This window comes from Halichoerus grypus, chromosome 1 (assembly GCF_964656455.1).
Source record: "Halichoerus grypus chromosome 1, mHalGry1.hap1.1, whole genome shotgun sequence".
NCBI lineage: Eukaryota > Metazoa > Chordata > Mammalia > Carnivora > Phocidae > Halichoerus > Halichoerus grypus.
Genome location: NC_135712.1, coordinates 208712773 through 208732574, shown reverse-complemented (window position 1 = coordinate 208732574; position 19802 = coordinate 208712773). Strand labels below are relative to the sequence as shown.

Sequence of the window (19802 nt, the reverse complement as noted above, 5' to 3'; positions counted from 1 at the left end):
CAGAGGGAGAGGGAGAAGCAGACTCCCCACTGAGCAGGGAGCCCAACATGGGGCTCGATCCCAGGACCCCGGGATCATGACCCGAGCCGAAGGCAGCTGCTTAACCGACTGAGCCACCCAGGCACCCCTATTTATTTATTTTTAAAATATTTATTTATTTGACAGAGAGAGACATAGCGAGAGCAGGAACACAAGCAGAGGGAGTGGGAGAGGGAGAAGCAGGCTTCCCGCCGAGCAGGGAGCCCGATGTGGGGCTCGATCCCAGGACCCTGGGATCATGACCTGAGCTGAAGGCAGATGCTTAACGACTAAGCCACCCAGGTGCCCCTAGAACAGGTTTTAATACCTGGCAAGATGAGCTGGTCCCTCTCCCCCTTCTTTTTTGAGGTGGTTTTCTTGTCTCTAAAGCTCAGTTTGGGGGTTTCATCTTCTCCAGAGCTTTCCTCTGTCCCCCACCTCACACCAGGCCGGGCGTCACCCCTCCTTCCTCCAGACACTTCTGTTGCTTTTCGGGACTGCTCTTTGTGTTCATGTTCTCCGCGTTTCTGAGGAAACGGTCCGGCTTGTGGCCCGGTCTGTGAGTGACCTATGGGACAGGGTCCATGGTGGGCATCCAGGCACCTTGGCCTGCCTGGCACTGCCCCCTGCCCTGACCGTCTGTCCCCGCAGGCTACATCGGCGTGGTAAACCGCAGCCAGAAGGACATCGAGGGCAAGAAGGACATCCGCGCGGCGCTGGCGGCCGAGAGAAAGTTCTTCCTCTCCCACCCGGCCTACCGGCACATGGCTGACCGCATGGGCACCCCGCACCTGCAGAAGACCCTGAATCAGGTACGGCCAGGGTTTTGTGCCGGTGCAGTCCGCTACGCTGCTGGCCGTGGTCCAGAGCAACACGGGTCCCAGCCACATTTGATTCGGGGCCTGACGAAGGGGGGGTTGTTCCGTGAGTCTCTAGCGGCACAATTATCTCCATTGCTGTTATTGTTGCTTTTATTTTAATTATAATTAAATACTTGGAATTATCTAATCAGCGTACCCAGAGGTTTGCATACAGTTCCTGGTGTCGGTGACCTGGTGACAATGGCCTGGCCCACACCAAGGCAGGGTGCCCGGGAGCGCTGGATGGGACCTCTGCGGGGCCGAAGCCCAGCCCCACCTCTGACCGGGTGGCCCAGCCTGTCCGAGCCCGTGTCCCCTGGGTGTCAGCTGGGAACCATCACCGGCCGCTCTTTCTGTACCGGGAACGTATTCTCAGCTTTCGGAAACCACGAGCATGCCGTGAGGTGCCCTCGTCTGCCCCCCCTTCCACCCGCGGGGCGCACTGTCAACCGTGCCTGCGCTTCTTTCTGTCCATGGAAGCAAAAAGGACTTTCGAGAATCACAGTTCTCCCTTTCTTACCGTAAAGGATGACGTAGTTGTGGATGCCTCCTCCCCCGCCGCCCACCCCGCCCCGCGTTTGGGTTTTTCTGCTCAGCGCTATCTCCTGGAGCGCTGGCCGGGCCGAAAAGCACCCTTCCCCGTTCTTTCTCGTGGCTGCGTCGTGGTCTCTGAACGCACGGGCCGCAGGCTGTCCCGCCAGGCTCTCTTTGGAGAGCAACCACGAAGGTGGCCGTTAATGTGAATACCGTCGTACGGCTCGTGTGTGGATTTCTCTGGAGAGTAAAATCCCTGATGGGGGATTACGTAGGCACACTGTGACAGGCCGTGTCTGTCCTTAGGGTCAGTCCTGGTTTGTCCACCCAGGGTTGCAAGATGTGCCCTTTGGATACTTGGTGGCAGCTTCCCAGAAGGGGGGAGGAACTCAGAGCCACAGTCAGGCAGGCGGTGGGGGCACAGTGGCAACGCCCGAGCGGGGCTGTGTCCTCAGGAAAGGCATATTTCTAATGTGGGGGCGCAGCCTCGGAGCACGTCCCCAGATGAAGGCACGATGGGGGCCAGGAAGAGCCAGTGCAGAACAGGAAGGCAGAGGGGGCAGCTGAGGGGAGCAAAGGGGACGGAACGTGTCCAGTGGGAGGAAGCGGTTGGCCTGGGCGAAGAAGGGGGAAGAAGGGAAGTAAAATGCCCCGCAGGTGGTGGGGGCCTCCGCTGAGGGCTGGCACGTAGGCAAGGAGCCTGGCTGGCCTCCGGGGGGCCTGGCTCTGCATCGTGGCACTTCCTGGAGCTGTGCCCACCCCCTCCCCCCGCATTTCCCTGTGAGCACAGCGGGGCTGCTCTCGTGCTCTAGGATGCTGTCAGACACTGGGGTGAAGGTCTGCAGAGCGTGTAGCCTCCATGCCCCCCTTAAAGGCCTGTGGCTCCCACAGAGGGGTCTGGGACCAGCCGCTGGGGCAGGGCCCCCAACCACAGAGGACTTCAGCGGGGCCATCAGATTCATAAGCACCGAGTGTGAGACTCCCTCACACCTTTTTTGTAGCTTGAGGATGGACGCTAGTAAATTCTTGTCTGTTGTGGGAAAGATGGCAGCAAGTGCTTCTTTTCACTTTCAGGGTATTAGCTGCTTTTATGGCTTTTGTTTTGTTCCCTCCCTCCCGCCCCCCCCGTCTCTCTTTCTCTCTATTAAAATAAAAAATAAAGTCATACAGCCCAAATATAGTGACTATCCCATTTCTTCCCATGTGGTTGCTGGGTCCTTTCCCCAGCGGTGGCCAGTGTCACCACTAACTGGGCTGCCTTCTAGCAACGCTCAGGGCCTGGAGAGACCACTGTGTCTGTAATGCCCCCCATCACTACCTCCCTCTCCCTCCTCCCCTCCCTCTCCCTTTTCTTTCCCTTGCCTTCCCTTACTTCTTTCCCTCCCTTACTTCTTTCCCTCCCTTAACAGCGGTTTGTTTTCTGTTCTCTCTCACGTTTTCTCTCACCACCCATCCTGAGGCTTATGCTGTAACCTTTTCTGCAGCGCTGCTTCCTCTTACAACTTGTGAGCAGTTAACAAATCCCCATGATTCCAAAGCAGAAGAGGAGAGAAGGGGCCACAGGGAGAGGCCCCCTTCCTACCCGCCTGCCCCACTCCAGCCTTGCTTCCGCTTTTGCTTCCCGTAGAGCTTCCTTCTCTCTGTTCAGGCAGCTAAAACTACGTTCCTCCTTTTCCCTGTCTTCCACAGAAGGAAGCACATGCTGTTACGTTCCTTTCATTGGGGAGCTTGTTTCCATCTTAGTTTATAGGGCCCGTCCCTGTGTCTCTCCGTCTGCCTGTTGTTCCATGGCCCACGTGGACCGTCACCCACGGGCCAGTCCTTCAGTGCGTGGGTCCTTGGGTGGCCTCCTGGGCCTCTCACCAGAGCACTTGTGGGAGGCTGTTGCTGGTCGGCACACGTGTCATGTGGACCCTGCGGCACGGTCAGCCTGGTTAGCTGCCCTATGGGGGCCACCTCTCCTTGTCCCACGCACTAGTGTGACTCCAGCCGGAGAGTTCCCTGGCTTTCTCCTGAGGCTGGGTGGTGTGCTGGGCTCAGCGTGGCATCTTGGCATCGGTCCTTGGAAGGTGCCACGGGCCGGCCCCTTCCCGGCATCCCGCCTGTCCTAACCTCTGACCTCTGGCCTCTCTCCCTTCCCCAGCAACTGACCAACCACATCAGGGAGTCGCTGCCAGCCCTGCGGAGCAAGCTGCAGAGCCAGCTGCTATCCCTGGAGAAGGAGGTGGAGGAGTACAAGAACTTCCGGCCCGATGACCCCACCCGCAAAACCAAAGCCTTGCTGCAGTACGTGCTTCCCCCCGCAAGCCCCCCAGCCTGGCTCACGGGGTCCTCCGCCCAGCCACAGGGTCCCAGGTCCAGGCCGGGTGCCGGTCCTCAGTTGTCCATCTGTTCACTTAGTGTAGCATTTGTGGAGAGCCTCCTATGTGCCGAGCCCTGTCCTGAGCCCTGGGGTTGCCGCAGTGAATGGGGCAGACAGCCATCCCTGCCCCGTGTGCTTAGGACGGGGATGGGGGAGGGATGGGACAGAAAATAAGTAAGTAAGAAAACACGTCGTGCATTAAATGGTGAAATATTAATGTGGGGAAGGGGCTAGGGTGCCGGGATGGGCCTGGGGGTGCCATTTAAAACAGAGTGGTCAAGAAGGCTGCGCTGAGACAGAGTCAGGCAAAGACCTGGAGAGGTCAGGGATGGGGGCCTGGCCAGTGCAAAGGCCCTGAGGCAGGACTGTGGTCTGCAGTGTTGGAGGGGGCTGTATGACAGAACAGAACGAGTGGGGGCGGAGTGGAGGAGGGAAGGGGACGGGGCAGAGCATTCAGGTCTTTGTGGGCCACAGGGAGGAATTGGGCTTTTGCTCCAAGTAAGGTGGGATCCATGGAGGGTTCTGAGCAGAGGAGGGATGGCCCTGATTCAGGTATCATAGGCGCCCTCTGGTGGCCGTGGGGAGGACAGACATGGGGGACTGGGGTGAGAGTTTGGCCCTGGGTCAGCTCTCTCTGCTCTGTCCTTGGAATTCTCACTTGGACCCTGAGTCGGTGCTCACTGTCCCAGCTCAGAGCTGTGGGGGACTCTTCACAGCCATCCTGCTGTGAGGCAGGGGGTAGGTGTGCCCCACGATCCCAGGCTCTCTCTCTCTCAAGGCTTCTCTTGCCTCTGTATTCCCGGTTTCTGGACTACCAGGAACCCTGGGCGCTTGGCTAGAGTGCGATCCAGAAACTCCCTGGGAGCTCATAAGGCAGATGGTGCCACCCATGTGGCTCCTCCCCTGGACACACCAGAGGGACACCACCCGCAATGGCCGTCATAGCCCTGCTGTCCGTGTCCATCCCCCCCCGCCCCCCGCCACTCAGCACTGCATGGTGGAGGGTTCAGGGGTGAGAATGCTTTTATGCTCAAACTTAACACTGTTTACTTCTTGTGGGCAAAGAGTTTCTTGGGATCTGAGATCACCCTATGCCTGCCCTCCCACCGGGTGTGCAGGGAGAACCCCATTCACTGGCAGCCGCGCCTGGCTGCCCCGGCGTCTTGCAGGCATCGCCGTGTTTGCTCACGAGAGCTGGTCATCTCTTCGCTAGCAAACTGTGCTTCATGCTGCTGGCCCAGTGGGGGCTGGTCCCTCAATTGCAGCAGCTCCCCTTCAGGGCAGACTGCACGCAGAACTTGAGGACATCAAGAATTTGGAGGGGGGCAGAGATACAGAAATGATTAAGGCAGACAGTGCAAGAAGCTGGGGAAACAACTAGAAATGCTAAGAAAAACCAAACACTAATAAATACTTTAGTTTTCCGCTGCTCACATGGTCACAGTACTAATCAGCAACATTTGGAGACCTTTTTAAGGGCTGGGCTGGGTTCCAAGGGCCCATGTGCGGTATTAACATATTTCATCAGTTATGTGAGCACTTTTTAAAAAGAAAAACATTTTAACTTCCCTGAATTCAGAAGTTTGAGGTGAATCACCATTAACTAGCCAGTTTTTCTGGCATTTTTTCTTTTTTGTGGGGGTACAGACTAATAGTGCTCTTTAGGATTGGTGATTTCTTGGAGTTAATAAAATCTAGAAGTTCTTTGAATCCTCACAATGACCCCATGTGGGGACAGTGTTAAGATCAACTCACTATGCAGAGGTTCAGAGAGAGGCTCAGAGGGGCAAAGACACCTGAATTGTGTGGAGGGGCTACCTTTTCACTCACAGTTCTGCCTGGTCAGGGCAGAGGTTGCTAAGCTGTGACCTCACCCCCCACTCTTACCATCTGCAAAATGGGAGTAAAAACTGCTACCCACCAATCACCGTACTGGGCCTGTAAAGCGGGCCTGGCGTGTCGTGATTGCGTGCCATGGGCAGTCCTGTAATTTATTTGTTTTGGTCTACGCGTACATCGTGCTGCTAAAAAAATGAAAAGGAGCATATAAGCCACGGCTTGACTCAGAGCGTGATTCTGGAGCTGTGTCACAACCTCCCCTCTGACGTTCGGGTTCTCTTTTTCCTGGTAGGATGGTCCAGCAGTTTGGGGTGGACTTTGAAAAGAGGATCGAAGGCTCCGGAGACCAAGTGGACACGCTGGAGCTCTCCGGGGGTGCCCGAATCAATCGCATCTTCCATGAGCGGTTTCCCTTTGAGCTGGTGAAGGTAGCGCTGCCGGGCTGGGCCCTCCTGACTCTGGTCAGGGCCTCCTCCCAGGCCAGGGGGTCTTGAGCTCCTGCCTCCAGGCTTCTGCCTACTGTGGGCGGAGGTGGTGGAGATGTCACCTTCAGGCTTCCTTCCCTGAGCAGGCAGCTTCGAGGTGTGCAGCAGACCCATAGAAAGTTCCATTTTTGCCCTCTGACGAAAACCAATACACATTCTTTGCAAAATACATAGAAATCATAGGTCGGTTCTCATGGGAAAATGTCCTCCTCGTGGTGAAGGGGAGAAAAGGCAGGTTAAGGAGCCAACACGTGCAGCATAGCATACAGATAATATTTACAACACCCTTCCACATGAAGGCTGTGTCTCGATGTGTGTCTTTGCATAGACAGATCTGCAAGAATACTCATAAAAATGTCAGTTGTGGGATTTGAGATTTTTTTTGTTTATTTGCTTGAAGTTTTATACTTTTCATACATCATTTTTATGAAAACCAGTAAAATTATTTTCAATAGAAGATCAAAAGCTAAAGGGATGAAAACACCCATAATCCTAACATCTGCAGCAACTCCCGTTAGCATCTCGGTGTTTGCCCTTTCAGGATTATTTCTGTGCAAACGGGTAAGTCCCCAGCATACACACAACACAGCACATCTGCTCATCCGTACTTGAAAAACAATTTATGTGTCTCTGTACCGTGCTTTTTTCATATGGTGGCCATCTTTCCAAACCAATCATTTACATTTCATGCATTGCTAACGGCAAGATAATATCTTATGGATGTCCCATCATACATTGAACCAGTCTCCCATTATTAGACATTTAAGTTGTTTTCACATTTTTTAGCAGTTACGAATAGTTCTATGAACATAACTAATTCTTATGAATTCCTCGAGGTAGGTTTCTAGACCGTTTAAAACTGCCTGAGAGTATAGTTATGTGTTTGGAGGCCCTTGATTGGTACTGCCAAATAGTCCATAAAAAAGTTTATGTGAATTCATGTTCCCTCTGAGAGAGAGTGAGAGTGTTCATTTCAAACCATCCTCGCTGAAATTGGGTTTTAATGTTTTTAAAAATTTTGACCAGTGGAATAGTCTGCCGTGTGAAAACAGCCACACACAGGACATACGTTCCCCAAATACACACCCGTTGTGGGGGTGCCGCAGGTACCTCTTTGCATGTGAGTGATTTGTCTGCTCTCAGATGGAGTTTGACGAGAAGGATTTACGGCGCGAGATCAGCTACGCCATTAAGAACATCCACGGAGTCAGGCAAGTTCCAAGGGGAGAGCTGCCATGTTCCCTTCAGCTCCGCGGCGCCACTCTCCAGCCAGTTGGTCCCCCAACCCTCCAGGTGCCCTGAGTGTGAGGCCTGGAGAGGGCTCCTGGGTGGTTTTCGGTAGCTTTAAGTCTCTCCCTGTGGGCCTCCAAGGGCACTCGAGGGCGGGTGTGCCGTCTTGTGTGGATCTGTTGTAGGCCATGGGGCTGCTTGCCGCCCTTGGGTTAAATGTAGGTTAAACTGCCCAGTCAGTTGGCATGAGCCCAGCTTAGAAAGCTCACTGTAGCTTTGCCCCGGGGGGTTGCGGGGAGCCAGAGCTGAGTCACGATTACAGGAACCCAGCATGCGTCCCCATCACAGGTCCCCCGTGAGACTCCTAGGTCCCCTCTGTTATCCGACAAAAGTAGTCACTCTGGTTGTCCAGTCTTCCATCAACCCTGGGGTCCTTGGGTCATCCTGTGGGTTTCCAGGCAGTGGATGCAGGCATCCGACCCCCAGACCTGACTCAGTCTCGGGGCCCTGGCCCGTGCCTATGAAATTGCTGACCGTGCTTTGTTTCTCTCTGACTTATCTCCCCTACCCCCGGGTACGGATGGTTTTAGGACCGGGCTCTTCACCCCGGACTTGGCATTCGAGGCCATTGTGAAAAAGCAGGTCGTCAAGCTGAAAGAGCCCTGTCTGAAATGTGTCGACCTGGTTATCCAGGAGCTAATCAATACAGTTAGGCAGTGTACCAGTAAGGTATTGGGCCCTTGGCAGGGTGACTCCTGGCCTTGGAAGCGGGGGTATGGGGGTTTGGTATCAGGCTCCCAGTGCTGCTCCAGCCTTTGCCCTTCCCCCCCCCCCCAGATTGCCTCAGTTTCCAAGAATGTGGCCTTCTCCCTGGGGCTCGGGCGGCGGCGTTGGCCTGGGCGTGATGTCCGGGAGGGAGGGGGGGTGCGCCAAGCCTCCAGAACTGGCCTGACTGGTGGGCAGGGCTCCCTGGGACCCTGATACCAAGCCTAGCATGTGTCTGATGGACGTGGGGGTTTCGTTGGGCTGTCGCTTTGCTGCCTTCTGGGAAGCAGAGAGGGACCCCGCGTCAGCTGTTGGAGGCCAAGCTCCCTGAATCCCCCCCCAAGCCGTCACCCCTTCTTAACGAATGCCTGGCACCCTCAGGCTTTCTGGAGCCAGCCACTTCTCTGTCCCCAAGGCACTAAGAGAGGTCCGAATGCTGACAGCAGACTGAGTGGGTGTCCGGCCCAGCAAAGCTGGCTCCTCTCCTTGCTGCCTCCACCAGGAGCCCTGGCTCCCTCCGGGTGTGGAGCTGTCCCCCCAGGCAGCACGTCCTCCCAGCTACTAGGCCCCAGGCATCCGTGTGCTGGTGTTCACGGGCCACCATCTCTGGCCGGCGGGACGCACTGGGCTCCCCCGCAGTCCTGGTTCCCAGGGCAGCACGCTTTGGCCGGACAGCTGAAGTCTTTCCCAGCGGGCGGTTTATGCTTGCACGTCCGCAGAGGCCCCAGAGCCCTGGGTCAGTCTCCTAAGGCAGGGAAACTCTGCTTGAGCCTTCTGTCTCAGTCTGGAACAGCCCACATTTGCTTCTTAAGCTTCTTCGATTAGAAAAGGGAGAGAGAGAAAAACCTAGATGGGGTGGAGATTATTGTCCTAGAGTCCACTGTCACAGGTGTGAAAATTCGAGGGCTTCACGTTCCCTTCGCCGTCTGAATGGTGATACTGACCCCCTAGCCCCGCCCCGGCCCCAGCCTCCCCTCCGACCCAGGACTCCTCCTTGATCTGAAGCAGCTTCCGGGGCAAATGCGGGCACAGGCTCCTACTTGCATGTCACTAACCAGCTGACTCTCCTTTCTTCTCTTTCTGTCTCCCATCCCACGTGTGTGGCCTGCACTGTCCCTGGGTGTTTTTCTACCTCATCCCGCCCTCCGCATGACCCAGGACGGGGCTCTTCACCCCCGACATGGCCTTTGAAGCCATTGTGAAAAAACAGATTGTAAAGCTTAAAGAGCCGAGTTTGAAGTGTGTTGATCTCGTGGTCTCAGAGCTGGCCACGGTCATTAAAAAGTGTGCTGAGAAGGTAACCGAAGGTTTTGTTGTCACCTGCGCATTTGTCCCGCATCTCCTCTCCCCCCGTGTTAGTCTCCACCTGTGCATCTGGAAAGTCTGCCTCAGCAGGCACCCCCTTCCGTGGGCCACCTTTTGCTTGGCAACATCTCAACTTTGCCTGGCAGACGAGAGGGGGGAGTTGCAGTGCCCAGGTGTTCCACATTTCCAGTTCGGGCTCTGATGGGGACGGGAGGCCTGGGGTGTTGCCAGGGACAGTCACCAAGCAGGCAGTGGGGACGAGCGGCGCGCCTGTTCCCGGAAGCCCTAATTAGAGGAGGAGGGTCTCCACCCGTCACCCAGCGTGAACTGATCGGCGCGCAGACCTGCAAGTTTGTGTGTTACGGGGCACTTCAGAGGCTTTCCACTAGTGACTTTGACCATCCGCTCAGTTTTCCCCAATCGCGGACTTAACCCAAACCTTGGAGGGTGGGCTTCTCTGTGTTTGGTTCAGTTAGGATCGGGGAAGAGCTTTCTGTAAGGGGGTCCCTCTGAGGTAGATGCCCAGATGCCACTCCCGTCATCCTAGAACAGGCGCTACTCACTCACGAGCTGGGCGAGAGTTCCTGCCCCACTGGCCCGCTGGCCCTGAGTAGGCTTGGTGTCCTTGCTCTCACCCCGTGCTGGGCGGAGGGGGTGGCCATCACTCTCGGGCAGTAGACACACACCACCCACTTTCTCTTGCCACTTTCCACCTTCAGATCCACTCTCAAAAAGCATCTCTGCTCGTGCGTGGACGCCCTGTCCCTCTGTCTGGCACACCGTCGCCCCACCGTCCCCTTCTTGTCTCCCAGCTAGGGCAGCTATGAGACAGGAGTGCGGTGGGGACTCGGTAGGCCCACCCCTGGTCACTCCCCTTCCCCCGTGTTCTCTCTGTGGTTCATGTTGTTTCCTGTGCCACGAGGACTCAACCAATGCCACCCCCACCCCCCACCCCCCAGCTCAGCTCCTACCCCCGCTTGCGAGAAGAGACGGAGCGAATCGTCACTACCTACATCCGGGAACGGGAGGGGAGAACCAAGGACCAGGTAATTGGCTTTTTGTTTGACTTTTCAGGTATAATTTATGTGTGTAACTTTTTTTTATGTGCTTAAATCTTGAGCATACATTGCCTTGAATAATGACAGATGCGTAAAGCAAGGTGACCCCCACCTCAGTCAGACCCCCACCTCCGTGACCCTCAAAATTCCTGTCCTTTGCCCCACCCCCAACCCCAACCCCCAGACCCTGGCAACAACTGGTCTGCTCCCTTGTCCAGAATGTCACTCAAATGGACGCGTGTAGTATGTAGCATCTTGGTTCTGCCCTCCCTCACTCAGCACAGAGCGTTCAGGATTCATCCCTGTTGTACGGGGTGTTTGCGAAGGTTGTTGCTGTTGATCGCTCAGTGGTGTCCCGTGGTGTGTGTGGACCACAGCTTACTTATCCGTTCGCCCAGCAGAGGATGTGTGGGTGCTTTTTAGGTTTTAACAGTTCCCTTGTGGAGACCGTCCAGGCACACACAAGGACAGAGAGTGGGGCCGGTCCCCACACCGCTGCGGCACGGGTCTCACCTGTCACGTGCCCAGTGAGCCTACGGCTGTCCTTTCGTCCCCGTGGGGCCCTCGTCTGGTCTCAGCCCCTCCCCCCAGTCATCCACTGTGACCTCTTCGCCGGTGTTTGTTCAAACCAGAACAGGCCCCCGTGTTGGGTTCGGGTGTGATGCCCCCCCCGTGTCACCATCAGTGGAGCAGGACATGGCTCATTTGTCCTTCAGAGGGTCCCCCAGTCAGCCTGCGCCCCAGCCCATGTGGCTTCTATAGCCCGGAAGTTGTATCAAAAGCTTGAAAGATTCCAGGGGCGTCTGGGTGGCTCAGTCATTAAGCGGCTGCCTTCGGCTCAGGTCATGATCCCGGGGTCCTGGGATCGAGCCCTGCATCGGGCTCCCTGCTCAGTGGGAAGCCTGCTTCTCCCTCTCCCACTCCCCCTGCTTGTGTTCCCTCTCTCGCTGTGCCTCTCTCTGTCAAATAAATAAATAAAATCTTTAAAAAAAAAGCTTGAAAGATTCCAGTTCGTTTTGTTGTTGTCAGGGATGTGGCTGTCCCTTCGCCACGCCAGAGTGCCTGGTTGTCCCACGGCCAGCACCTCTGGGCGCCGGCCCAGGGCTCTGGCCCATGGCGCTCAGGCTTATAAAACCAGCAACAGTGGCTCCCATGCACAGAGCCCCCCAGCATTTTCCAGCAACCCCACAAGGTCCAAGTGACCTTGTGCCTGGCATGTTTCACGCTTGAGTGCTCAGAGGCACAGTGAAATGACAGGAAGGGGCAGGGTGTTGTGTAAAGGCCTGTCCCTTAGCTGAGATGACATCCTGACTGGCTCCTAGTTGCCTGGGTTTGTGTGTTCCATTCTCATGCCCTCACCTGGCCAAATTGCCTTCGCTGGGTTTTTGTTTGTTTCTTTTTTTGTTTTTTTTTTTTTTTTTTAAAGATTTTATTTATTTATTCATGAGAGACAGAGACAGAGGCAGAGGGAGAAGCAGGATCCCCGCGGAGCAGGGAGCCCGATGCAGGACTCGATCCCAGGACCCTGGGATCATGACCTGAGCCGAAGGCAGACGCTTAACCGACTGAGCCACCCAGGCATCCCTTTTTGTTTGTTTTTTTAAGATTTTATTTATCTGACAGAGAGAGCGCACAAGGAGGAGTGGCAGGCAGGGGAGAAGCAGGCTCCCTGCTGAGCAGGGAGCCCGATGCGGGGCTCGATCCCAGGACCCTGGGATCATGACCTGAGCCGAAGGCAGACACTTAACTGACTGAGCCACCCAGGCGCCCCTGCCTTTGCTGTTTTAATGTAACACTTACAACACACCGGGCGCTACTCTAAACATGCTGTGAATTATTTAACCCTATGCAGTCGGGCCTCTCGTTGCCCCTTCCCACTGTTCAGTAACAAGTGGCCAAGGGTCCCACCACCAGGCAGGGGCCGAGCGAGACTGCAGCCCAGGTGGTGAGCCCCAGAGGCTGTGCCTGAAGCCACCACCCGGCTGCCTCACTTTACTCTGTTGGCCCAGGCTTTCTTTCTTGTGAGGCCCTGAAGGTTCAAAGTACCCATGCCCCCTTCCCTCTGCAGATGTACCCCAAGGTATGTGTGTGCCTGGGAAGCAGTATGGTTCCAGCCCCCCCTGCTGGTGGGTGTGGGAAGGGCTCCCGCCATTGCCATCCCCGCCAAGCTCAGCTCGGTGCTCATAGTTAACCCCGCTTTCTTCCAGATTCTTCTTCTGATTGACATCGAGCAGTCCTACATCAACACGAACCACGAGGACTTTATTGGATTTGCCAAGTATGTACTTTTCAGGACAGTGGCTGGTGGGTGGCCCCAGTGCCTGCCCTCAGAGCCAGGGCCCGAGGGAGGTGGTCGAGTTGGCTTCCCTCAGCCGACTAGGGCAAGAGGGTCTTTCTGTCAGGGTACTGGGGTGAAGCCTGGAGCCGCCTGGGGGTATCTGGAAGCTTTCCTGGGCTAACAGCAGCCCCCATCCTCATTGTCCTCAACACGCCTCCTGTGGGCCCGACCTCTGGTCAGCCGCCTTGGGAAGGGTGAGGCTGGCAGCATGCTTTCCTTCCTGCGTGACTTCTCAGAGCCTTCCATAAACTGTGCAGCTTTCCCCGGACTCCCCCATCTGCACTTGGCCCTTTCACGGAGTGTCTCACGAGCTCTGGGCTCCGACTCTGGGGGCTGCTCTCTGGGAGGTGCTGTCCAGGCCCTCTGTGGCTTCCGTCTATATACCATAGATTCAAAACTGGAACTTTCCATGGCACCTGGATAAGGGGCCAGCGCAGGGATCTCTGATTTTGGCATGATGTAGATGTAAATGCTGGTGGCCTCAAGCATCGCTCACTGACTCCCTCAGCCCCTGGGCCCGCCCTCAGCCACCTTGGGCGTCATGTAGATTGTTCTGGTGGCTCCTGAAGGTCTTCTTGCCTGAGCCCAACAGAATCACAGAATCAGCAGTAGCCAGCTTCCTTGCATTTGCTTAGCATTTCTGGTGTGTGTTCTCTGTGCCAGGCTCTGTGACACAGCAGTGAGCAAGCACAGACCCAGGTCCCCACCCTCAAAGGAAGGTCCCATGCCAGAGACAGACATGCACCAAACCAGTTAAGACACAGTGCCATCACTGCTGGGGTCAGGGCTGTGTGAGGCTTGTGTTGAGTCCGGAGGGCCACCTTCTGGCCTGGCCTCGGGGTTGCAGGGAGGCTTTCTTGTGGAGAAGTGCCTGTTGGAGCCCAGTGTTGGGCTAGCAGGCTGGACAAGAGGATCTTTCGCTCAGGGGTCTCTGTGCTGGGCTAAGCACTTACTGAGTGGAACATGTACAATTGCACTCAACACAGTTGGTCAGCTGATCTTTGCTGGGCAGTTGGTAGGTGAGTGGAATGAATGAATGAATGAACGAATGAATGAGGGCATGATCAGAAGCTGCTCCCCATGCCCAGATGAGCCAAGGGCCCTGGTTGGGCCGTCCCTGCTTTGGGAGGGCTGGGGGACCCTGACCACGGGCCGCACCGCAGGTGCACCCCCTGCGCCTCTCCCCCCAGCAGCCAGGTGTGTGGGGGCTGAAAACGCTGGTCCCCCTCTTTGGTTTGCTGCTGTTTTCCTCACCTTGATGTCTCTGCTTCTCACACTTCATCCACAGTTCCTTCTCACAATCTCTCCTGTTTTTCCTTTGACCACTCCACTCTTTCCTCTGGATTCCTGGGCCTTCCCACTTCCCCCAGCTGTTATTATACTGAGCAGCTGGTGACCGGGTGGGTATTGCCTGCTGTGTGCCTTTTTCCTGGTGTGTGAACGGGGTCTCCCTGGCTGGGCGCGGGGGCCCAGGGTGCCAGGCTCCGCCCAGCCCAGGCACAAGCCAGGGTCCCAGCCTTGGGGGGGGGATGTCCCCGCGGGCCCACTGGATAGCCTTGGAGCGCTGTCTCGGAGCCAGGCCCGGTGCAGGGCCTTTGGGGCAGGACGGTGAACAAGCCACACTTAGCCTTGCCCTTTCGGAGCCCACAGGCTGGACACGTGTTATTGAGCACTTTGTCACCAGGCAGACAAGAGTTGGAAAGGAGAGTAGGTGAGGGGCTGTAGGAAAGTGGAGCAAGGGATGTGGCCTGGAGAGACCGCCAGGTGACAGTCAGGGGACCCAAACAGTGTTGGAGACAAGGAAGGAAGGCCAAGAAGCAGGGAGGCATGGGGAGACCAAAGCAAGGTGGAGGTGAGAGACCAGGCCCTGTTGCCAGGAGGGCCCTGCAGGCCGGGGGGAGGACTTTGGACTCCTTCCCCCCACCATTCCCCACTCCCTCCCACCCCCCATCCCCAATAGCAAGACATTCCTGATTGGGTAGACGCAAGGGAAAGGGGCAGCTACATCAGCTGCCAGGGGAAGGTGGGAGCCAGGAAGCCCCTCGGAAGCAGCACATCCGGGACCTCACTGGCATCCAGCCATCACTGTGTGTGGCTTGATCAGTCCTGTCTCCTTCAGACACTGTTGACCGAACTCCATCCTGTGCTTAGATGTTCTGGGCTGCTTTCTCACTGCCCTCTAAATGCAAAAACCAGGGCCCAGAGAAAAAGCTCTATAATGAATCCACTGAATGTTAGGAAAATTGTTGGATAAATTCTTCCCCCGTACTAAATGTTTCAACCTTTACTGATCTAGGAAGAGAAGCCTATTTCCTTAACTCTCTCTCCCCCTCTCTCCTTCTCTCTCTCTCTCTCTCTCTTTCTCCTTTATCCCAACAGCCAGCTTGAACTTTCAGGTACAGCCCCAGAGGCAGCCAGTAAAGGAATGAAACAAGGTGGTTTGCCTTGTCATATTCTGAAAGTTCCTAAAGCAATATGTATTCCTCAAGGAACATCTTATTCCTAAAGGAATACGACAAGAAAAGAAAATAGGATGTCTAAGTTATAGGAGATACCCGTTATTTGCAGGTGGCGTTGTGATTGTCCCAGTGGAAAATAGGATGAACAAGGGAGCTGAGTAGGTTCCCACATACAAGATATGTGACCTTCATCTGTGTGGCACAAACTAGCTAGGAAACAGGATAGCTGAAGAGGAAAAGAGATCAGGGACTATAGACAAATAAGGGACCTTAGAGAAACACACCCTGTGGACCTTATCTCTCCTCTGCATTGGGCCAGGAGCCATCCAAGATGTTTTCATGGTGGGCAGCTGTCCCATGGTCTGATCTCCCGGCTCTGGTCAAAGCCTTTGAAGACTTGGTGCCGGGGTCAGTGATGGGAAGAGAGGGTGGGAAGAAGCCTCAAGTTTGACCCCCAAACAGCCTGGTGCTCAGGTTACTCTGAAGCCACTACGGCCCCCTCCCAGCCACCTGGGAGTCCAGCTTCTCGGGCCCCCGCCTTGGAGGCTCTGGGGCCGTTGACCCCTGGAAATAGCTGGTGCTCTTGGGAGTGGCTGAGGTCAAGGCCTAGAAGCCTTAGTTTAACTAAATACATTTTCTTGTTGCATGAGCCCGACTCTTTCCCTTGGGCAGCCCCTTGTGCGTAAGGGGCTTCTCTCTGCCTCTGCCCTTAGCTGACCCCTTGGCCTCCCCAAGGGACAGAGTCCCTCCCGCGTGTCGCCACACGAGTCCTCTCTCTGCTTTGTTTTCAGCGCCCAGCAGAGGAGCACACAGCTGAACAAGAAGAGAGCCATCCCCAACCAGGTAGCCCGCCCCCCTCAGCCCATAGCTCTACCCTTGGGGCCGATGGGCACTTAGGGACCACTGAGCCCAGTGATGGTGCCTGGCTCGTGGCATGTCCTACCAGACCCTTTACCCCCACTCCCCAGCCTCTTGAGTCTGTTCAGGTTTTGATGTTTCAGGAAACCCATCTTTGAGCTGAAGCTCTGGCACAGGCTGGGGGGCAAATTTGTACACCCACAAGGCCCTGTCTGACATCCAAGGCCACACTTAGAACTTGACCCTTGAGAGGGGGGCAGCCCAGTCACCCATGGGTGTCTGCAGACAAATTGGGTTCCTGGTCCTAGCCCCAGAGACTCAGAATCTGTGGGAGGGTCTGGGTGGGAGGCTGCATTGTGATAAGCAGTTTGGGGAGCCTGCGGGTGCTTTGAGCCCCATACCCGGAGAAGCCCAGAGCCACGGGAAGGGTTTTCTACCTCGATGTCATGCCCCAGCCAGAGGCCTTGGGCATGAACAATATGAACAGCTTCATATATGCCCGTATCAGGTGCCTCTTTTTTTCTTTAAGAAAACACATCATCTTTGCAAAAATTTCTGTCAGTGCCCACCCCGCTTCTCCACATTAGATGGGGTGGGGGTGGGGGCAGGGGTGGGGGCTCTGCTATCCTGCACGATTGTAGAGCCCTCTGGAAAAGAAGGATGTAACCACTGCATGATTTTTTTGTGCTTGCCGTAGGTAATACATATGTTGTTGCTTTTTTGTTTCGGGAGATGATAATGAATTAAATATTAACACCATGAATATAATTAATAGCATGTAATTTTTTTTCTTTTGCTGTTTTTTTCCCCTGCTCTTCTCTCCTCCCATTTTTTGTGCTTTTCCTGCTTTTTCTCTGTCCCCTCATGTCCCTTACGTTTCTTTTCCTCTGCCTGCTCTTCTTTGATTTACCCACAATCCTAACTTTGCATTTTCAAAGGGGGAGATCTTGGTAAGTACCCACTTAGCGTGGTAGCAAACATTAGAGAACCTAAGAGTGGTGGAGACCCCGCCACCCTGTAATGTCCCTAGAATAACGAAACAACTAAAAATCAAGCTAACCTAAAAACCGCCTGCCATGGCCAACGCCCGCCGGACTTCGTGTTTCCCTGGGCATAAGCCAACTCACACAGACACTAACCTGACCACCATCCTTGTAGGAGGCCCACCCTCCAGCCCATTCCTGACACATTTAGCTAGTTTCCTATAGGTCAGGGATGGCAAATATTCAGCTAACACCTCCCAAGCTTCCCTCCCCTCACCTCCCTGGCCAGGGAAGATTTTGCTTAAGTCCTACTGGAACTCGTTCTTGCCGCTGCCACCACTCCAGTGCAGACATCACCATGCCGAAATTTCCTCCTCCTGCACTCACGGCAGACATTACTAATGGATCCAGCACTCTTTCCTTTGTGCCTCTCCCTGGCTCTGCCGGAGGTAGGCACAGCTAATCAATCCTGGCATTCTTTCCTGAGCATGCCACCACTCCCCATTCTGTGGCAGATGTGACTAACTGGTCAAAGAATGCTTTTTCCACGTTGTAGCTTTGCACGTGACACCCCTCCAACACCCATGAGAGACATGACTGATTGATCAGGGAACTCTCTCCTGGATGCTGCCACTATCCTTCTGTCCCCGTGGCAGATACGATGATTGATCAGGTCTGTTCCACTTGCTCCCTCCTCTTGTATCTGGCCTGCGGCAGACATCACTAATCGATCCTAGCACCCTTTCCGGCTGCGTCTGGAATTCTCACTAAGGTGGCAGCTGCCACGCATTGATCAGTGGGGCTGCCCGCCATGAATGGTATTTGCCATCCCTGTTATAGGGAACACCTCCTCTCCGAGTGTGGCCCAGCCCAGTGGGGAGCAGGTACTGCTCCCATCTTGAGAGGTGAGCTGTTTTCAAGGTGCTCACCTCCAGGCAGCGGGCTTCAGCCCCAGCTCTCCACCTCAGAGAGCAAGGCCTAGGCCTCCTTTCTCTGGGATGTTCTCCCACCTCCGGCCCCTGAGGCACTGGGCGGCCCAGCTGCTGCCCTCTGGCAGGGATCTTCTGGTGAGCCCTGGGGGTCTTTGCAGTAGCTGAGCCGATCCTGTGCCAGGGCTGCACTGCATCCGGGGTGTGGAAGGTGCACAGAGAGCCAACGCTGGGCATGGTCGGGTGGGGGTAGTGGCAGGAAGAATGGCTGGTCCTTAGGCCTGTGGCTCCCACTTTTCCCCATGTCGCCCCCAGTGCTCTTTGAACCGTTTCCTCCCTCCACATGTGGCCCAGGGGCCTGCTTCTCGCACCCCAAGAAGTTTAGTCATTCTTTTCCTGCCAGATTCCAAGTCCCCAACCACAAAGCCCAGCCCTGCCACATCCGTCAAGGCTGTGGGCCCCCCGGGTCTCCCAGCCACGGTTTCCATTCCTGTCCCGGGCGACTCAGGCTGAGACCCTCACCCAGGAGGAGGCTGACCCACCCTGCCGGCGGGCCCCAGCTTGCTGCTTCCTGCCAGCCGCCCGCCCGTTCTGCTCCCAGCGGCCCTTCCTCCCGTCCCGGGCGTGCCTGCATGCCTGTCGCTGTGCACCCTGGAGCGTGGGAGCCTGCCTGCCTCTTCTGTCCCCTGCCCCCCTCCTTCTAAGCCAGGCCCCTGGGGCACAAGTCTGGCTTTTGGATGAGGAGGCGCAACTCCCTCTCCTCTAGACTCCACGCGCGCGTGTGTCTGCAGCCCACGGCTTACAACTCCCCAGGGTGGGATTTCGTCTCTGACCCCACTTGGCTCCCACACAGACAGCTCTCTGGGCAGCTCGAGGGGAAGGGGACCTTGGAGGCTTCTCCAAGTCTGCCCAGCAGCCTCCTGCCTCAAGGCTCAGCTGTGCCATTCCCGGCCCGGCCCGGCAGTGCCTCCACCCCGAGGCCACACTGCCCATAGCGTGGCCAGGGCCCTGTCGGCCAGCTCTGCCCGCTGCTCACTGAGGGTGGCGGCAGGTGAGCCAGGCCCCTGAGGAGCCAGTGGGGCACGTCTGCCCCCTTGGGAGCTAGGCTGGGCCCCAGAGTAGAGAGGCCTCACCCTGTGAAGATTTCTCTTCTGGGGAGCGTTCACCACCTGTGTTCACCTCCTGCTCCCCTTCCCCTGGTTGTCAGTGACTGAAGTTTAGAAGTATCTAATCTGCCTGGCCTGGGCTAAGGCTAAGCAGGCCCTGCCCCGCCCCCTGGGGTGGGGAAGGAAGGAGCCGGTGTGAACACACAGACCCGCACCGCCCTGGGGCCAGGGACTCCTTCCCGGGTCATGTGCAGGATGGCCTCGGGCCTGGGTCTGAAGACCAGCCTTGCCCCCAGCGTGACCAGACATTCCCCTTTGCCTGGGCATGGGGGTGTTCCCAGGACTCCAGATGTTCAGTCCTAAACCAGGGTGCCCTGCAAGGATGAGCGTACTGGGGCCGGAAGCCTCTGCCGCCTAGCCCGCCAGGCAGCCCATGGTTGGGCAGGTGCTTCCTGGTGGCCACAGGTCTCCCCGGGGCTCTTGTCATCACTAGGAAGCCTGGAGAAGGGCTGCCAGGTGGGATCCCGTGCTGTCCCCAGCCTGGGCAAGGGCTTCCGGGTAGTGCAGGGGTCCCTGGGTGCACTCAGGCCACCTCCACCTTCATGGCCTCTGAGGCTCAGAGCCTGATTCCAGCCATAGGAGGCAGGGGGCCCTGTGAAGATTTGACAGGCTT

At 56.2% G+C, this 19802-nt stretch overlaps 1 protein-coding gene across 8 annotated transcripts in view; it reads left to right on the top strand.

Moving 5' to 3' along the window:
- The window catches only part of DNM2 (dynamin 2), an 85337-nt gene that overhangs the window by 50558 nt on the left and 14977 nt on the right, over positions 1-19802 (top strand). For 3 of the 8 annotated variants that reach the window (XM_036096956.2, XM_036096951.2, XM_036096948.2), the window contains exons 6-14: positions 670-830; positions 3556-3698; positions 5906-6041; positions 7242-7309; positions 7919-8057; positions 10358-10444; positions 12664-12734; positions 16045-16096; positions 17050-17061. In XM_036096956.2, the coding sequence (XP_035952849.1) occupies positions 670-830; positions 3556-3698; positions 5906-6041; positions 7242-7309; positions 7919-8057; positions 10358-10444; positions 12664-12734; positions 16045-16096; positions 17050-17061 (869 nt within the window). Of the gene's footprint in view, positions 1-669; positions 831-3555; positions 3699-5905; positions 6042-7241; positions 7310-7918; positions 8058-9251; positions 9391-10357; positions 10445-12663; positions 12735-16044; positions 16097-17049; positions 17062-19802 lie in introns of all 8 variants that reach the window. The other 5 variants (XM_036096952.2, XM_036096949.2, XM_078055664.1 and 2 more) reach the window with 4 other exon arrangements.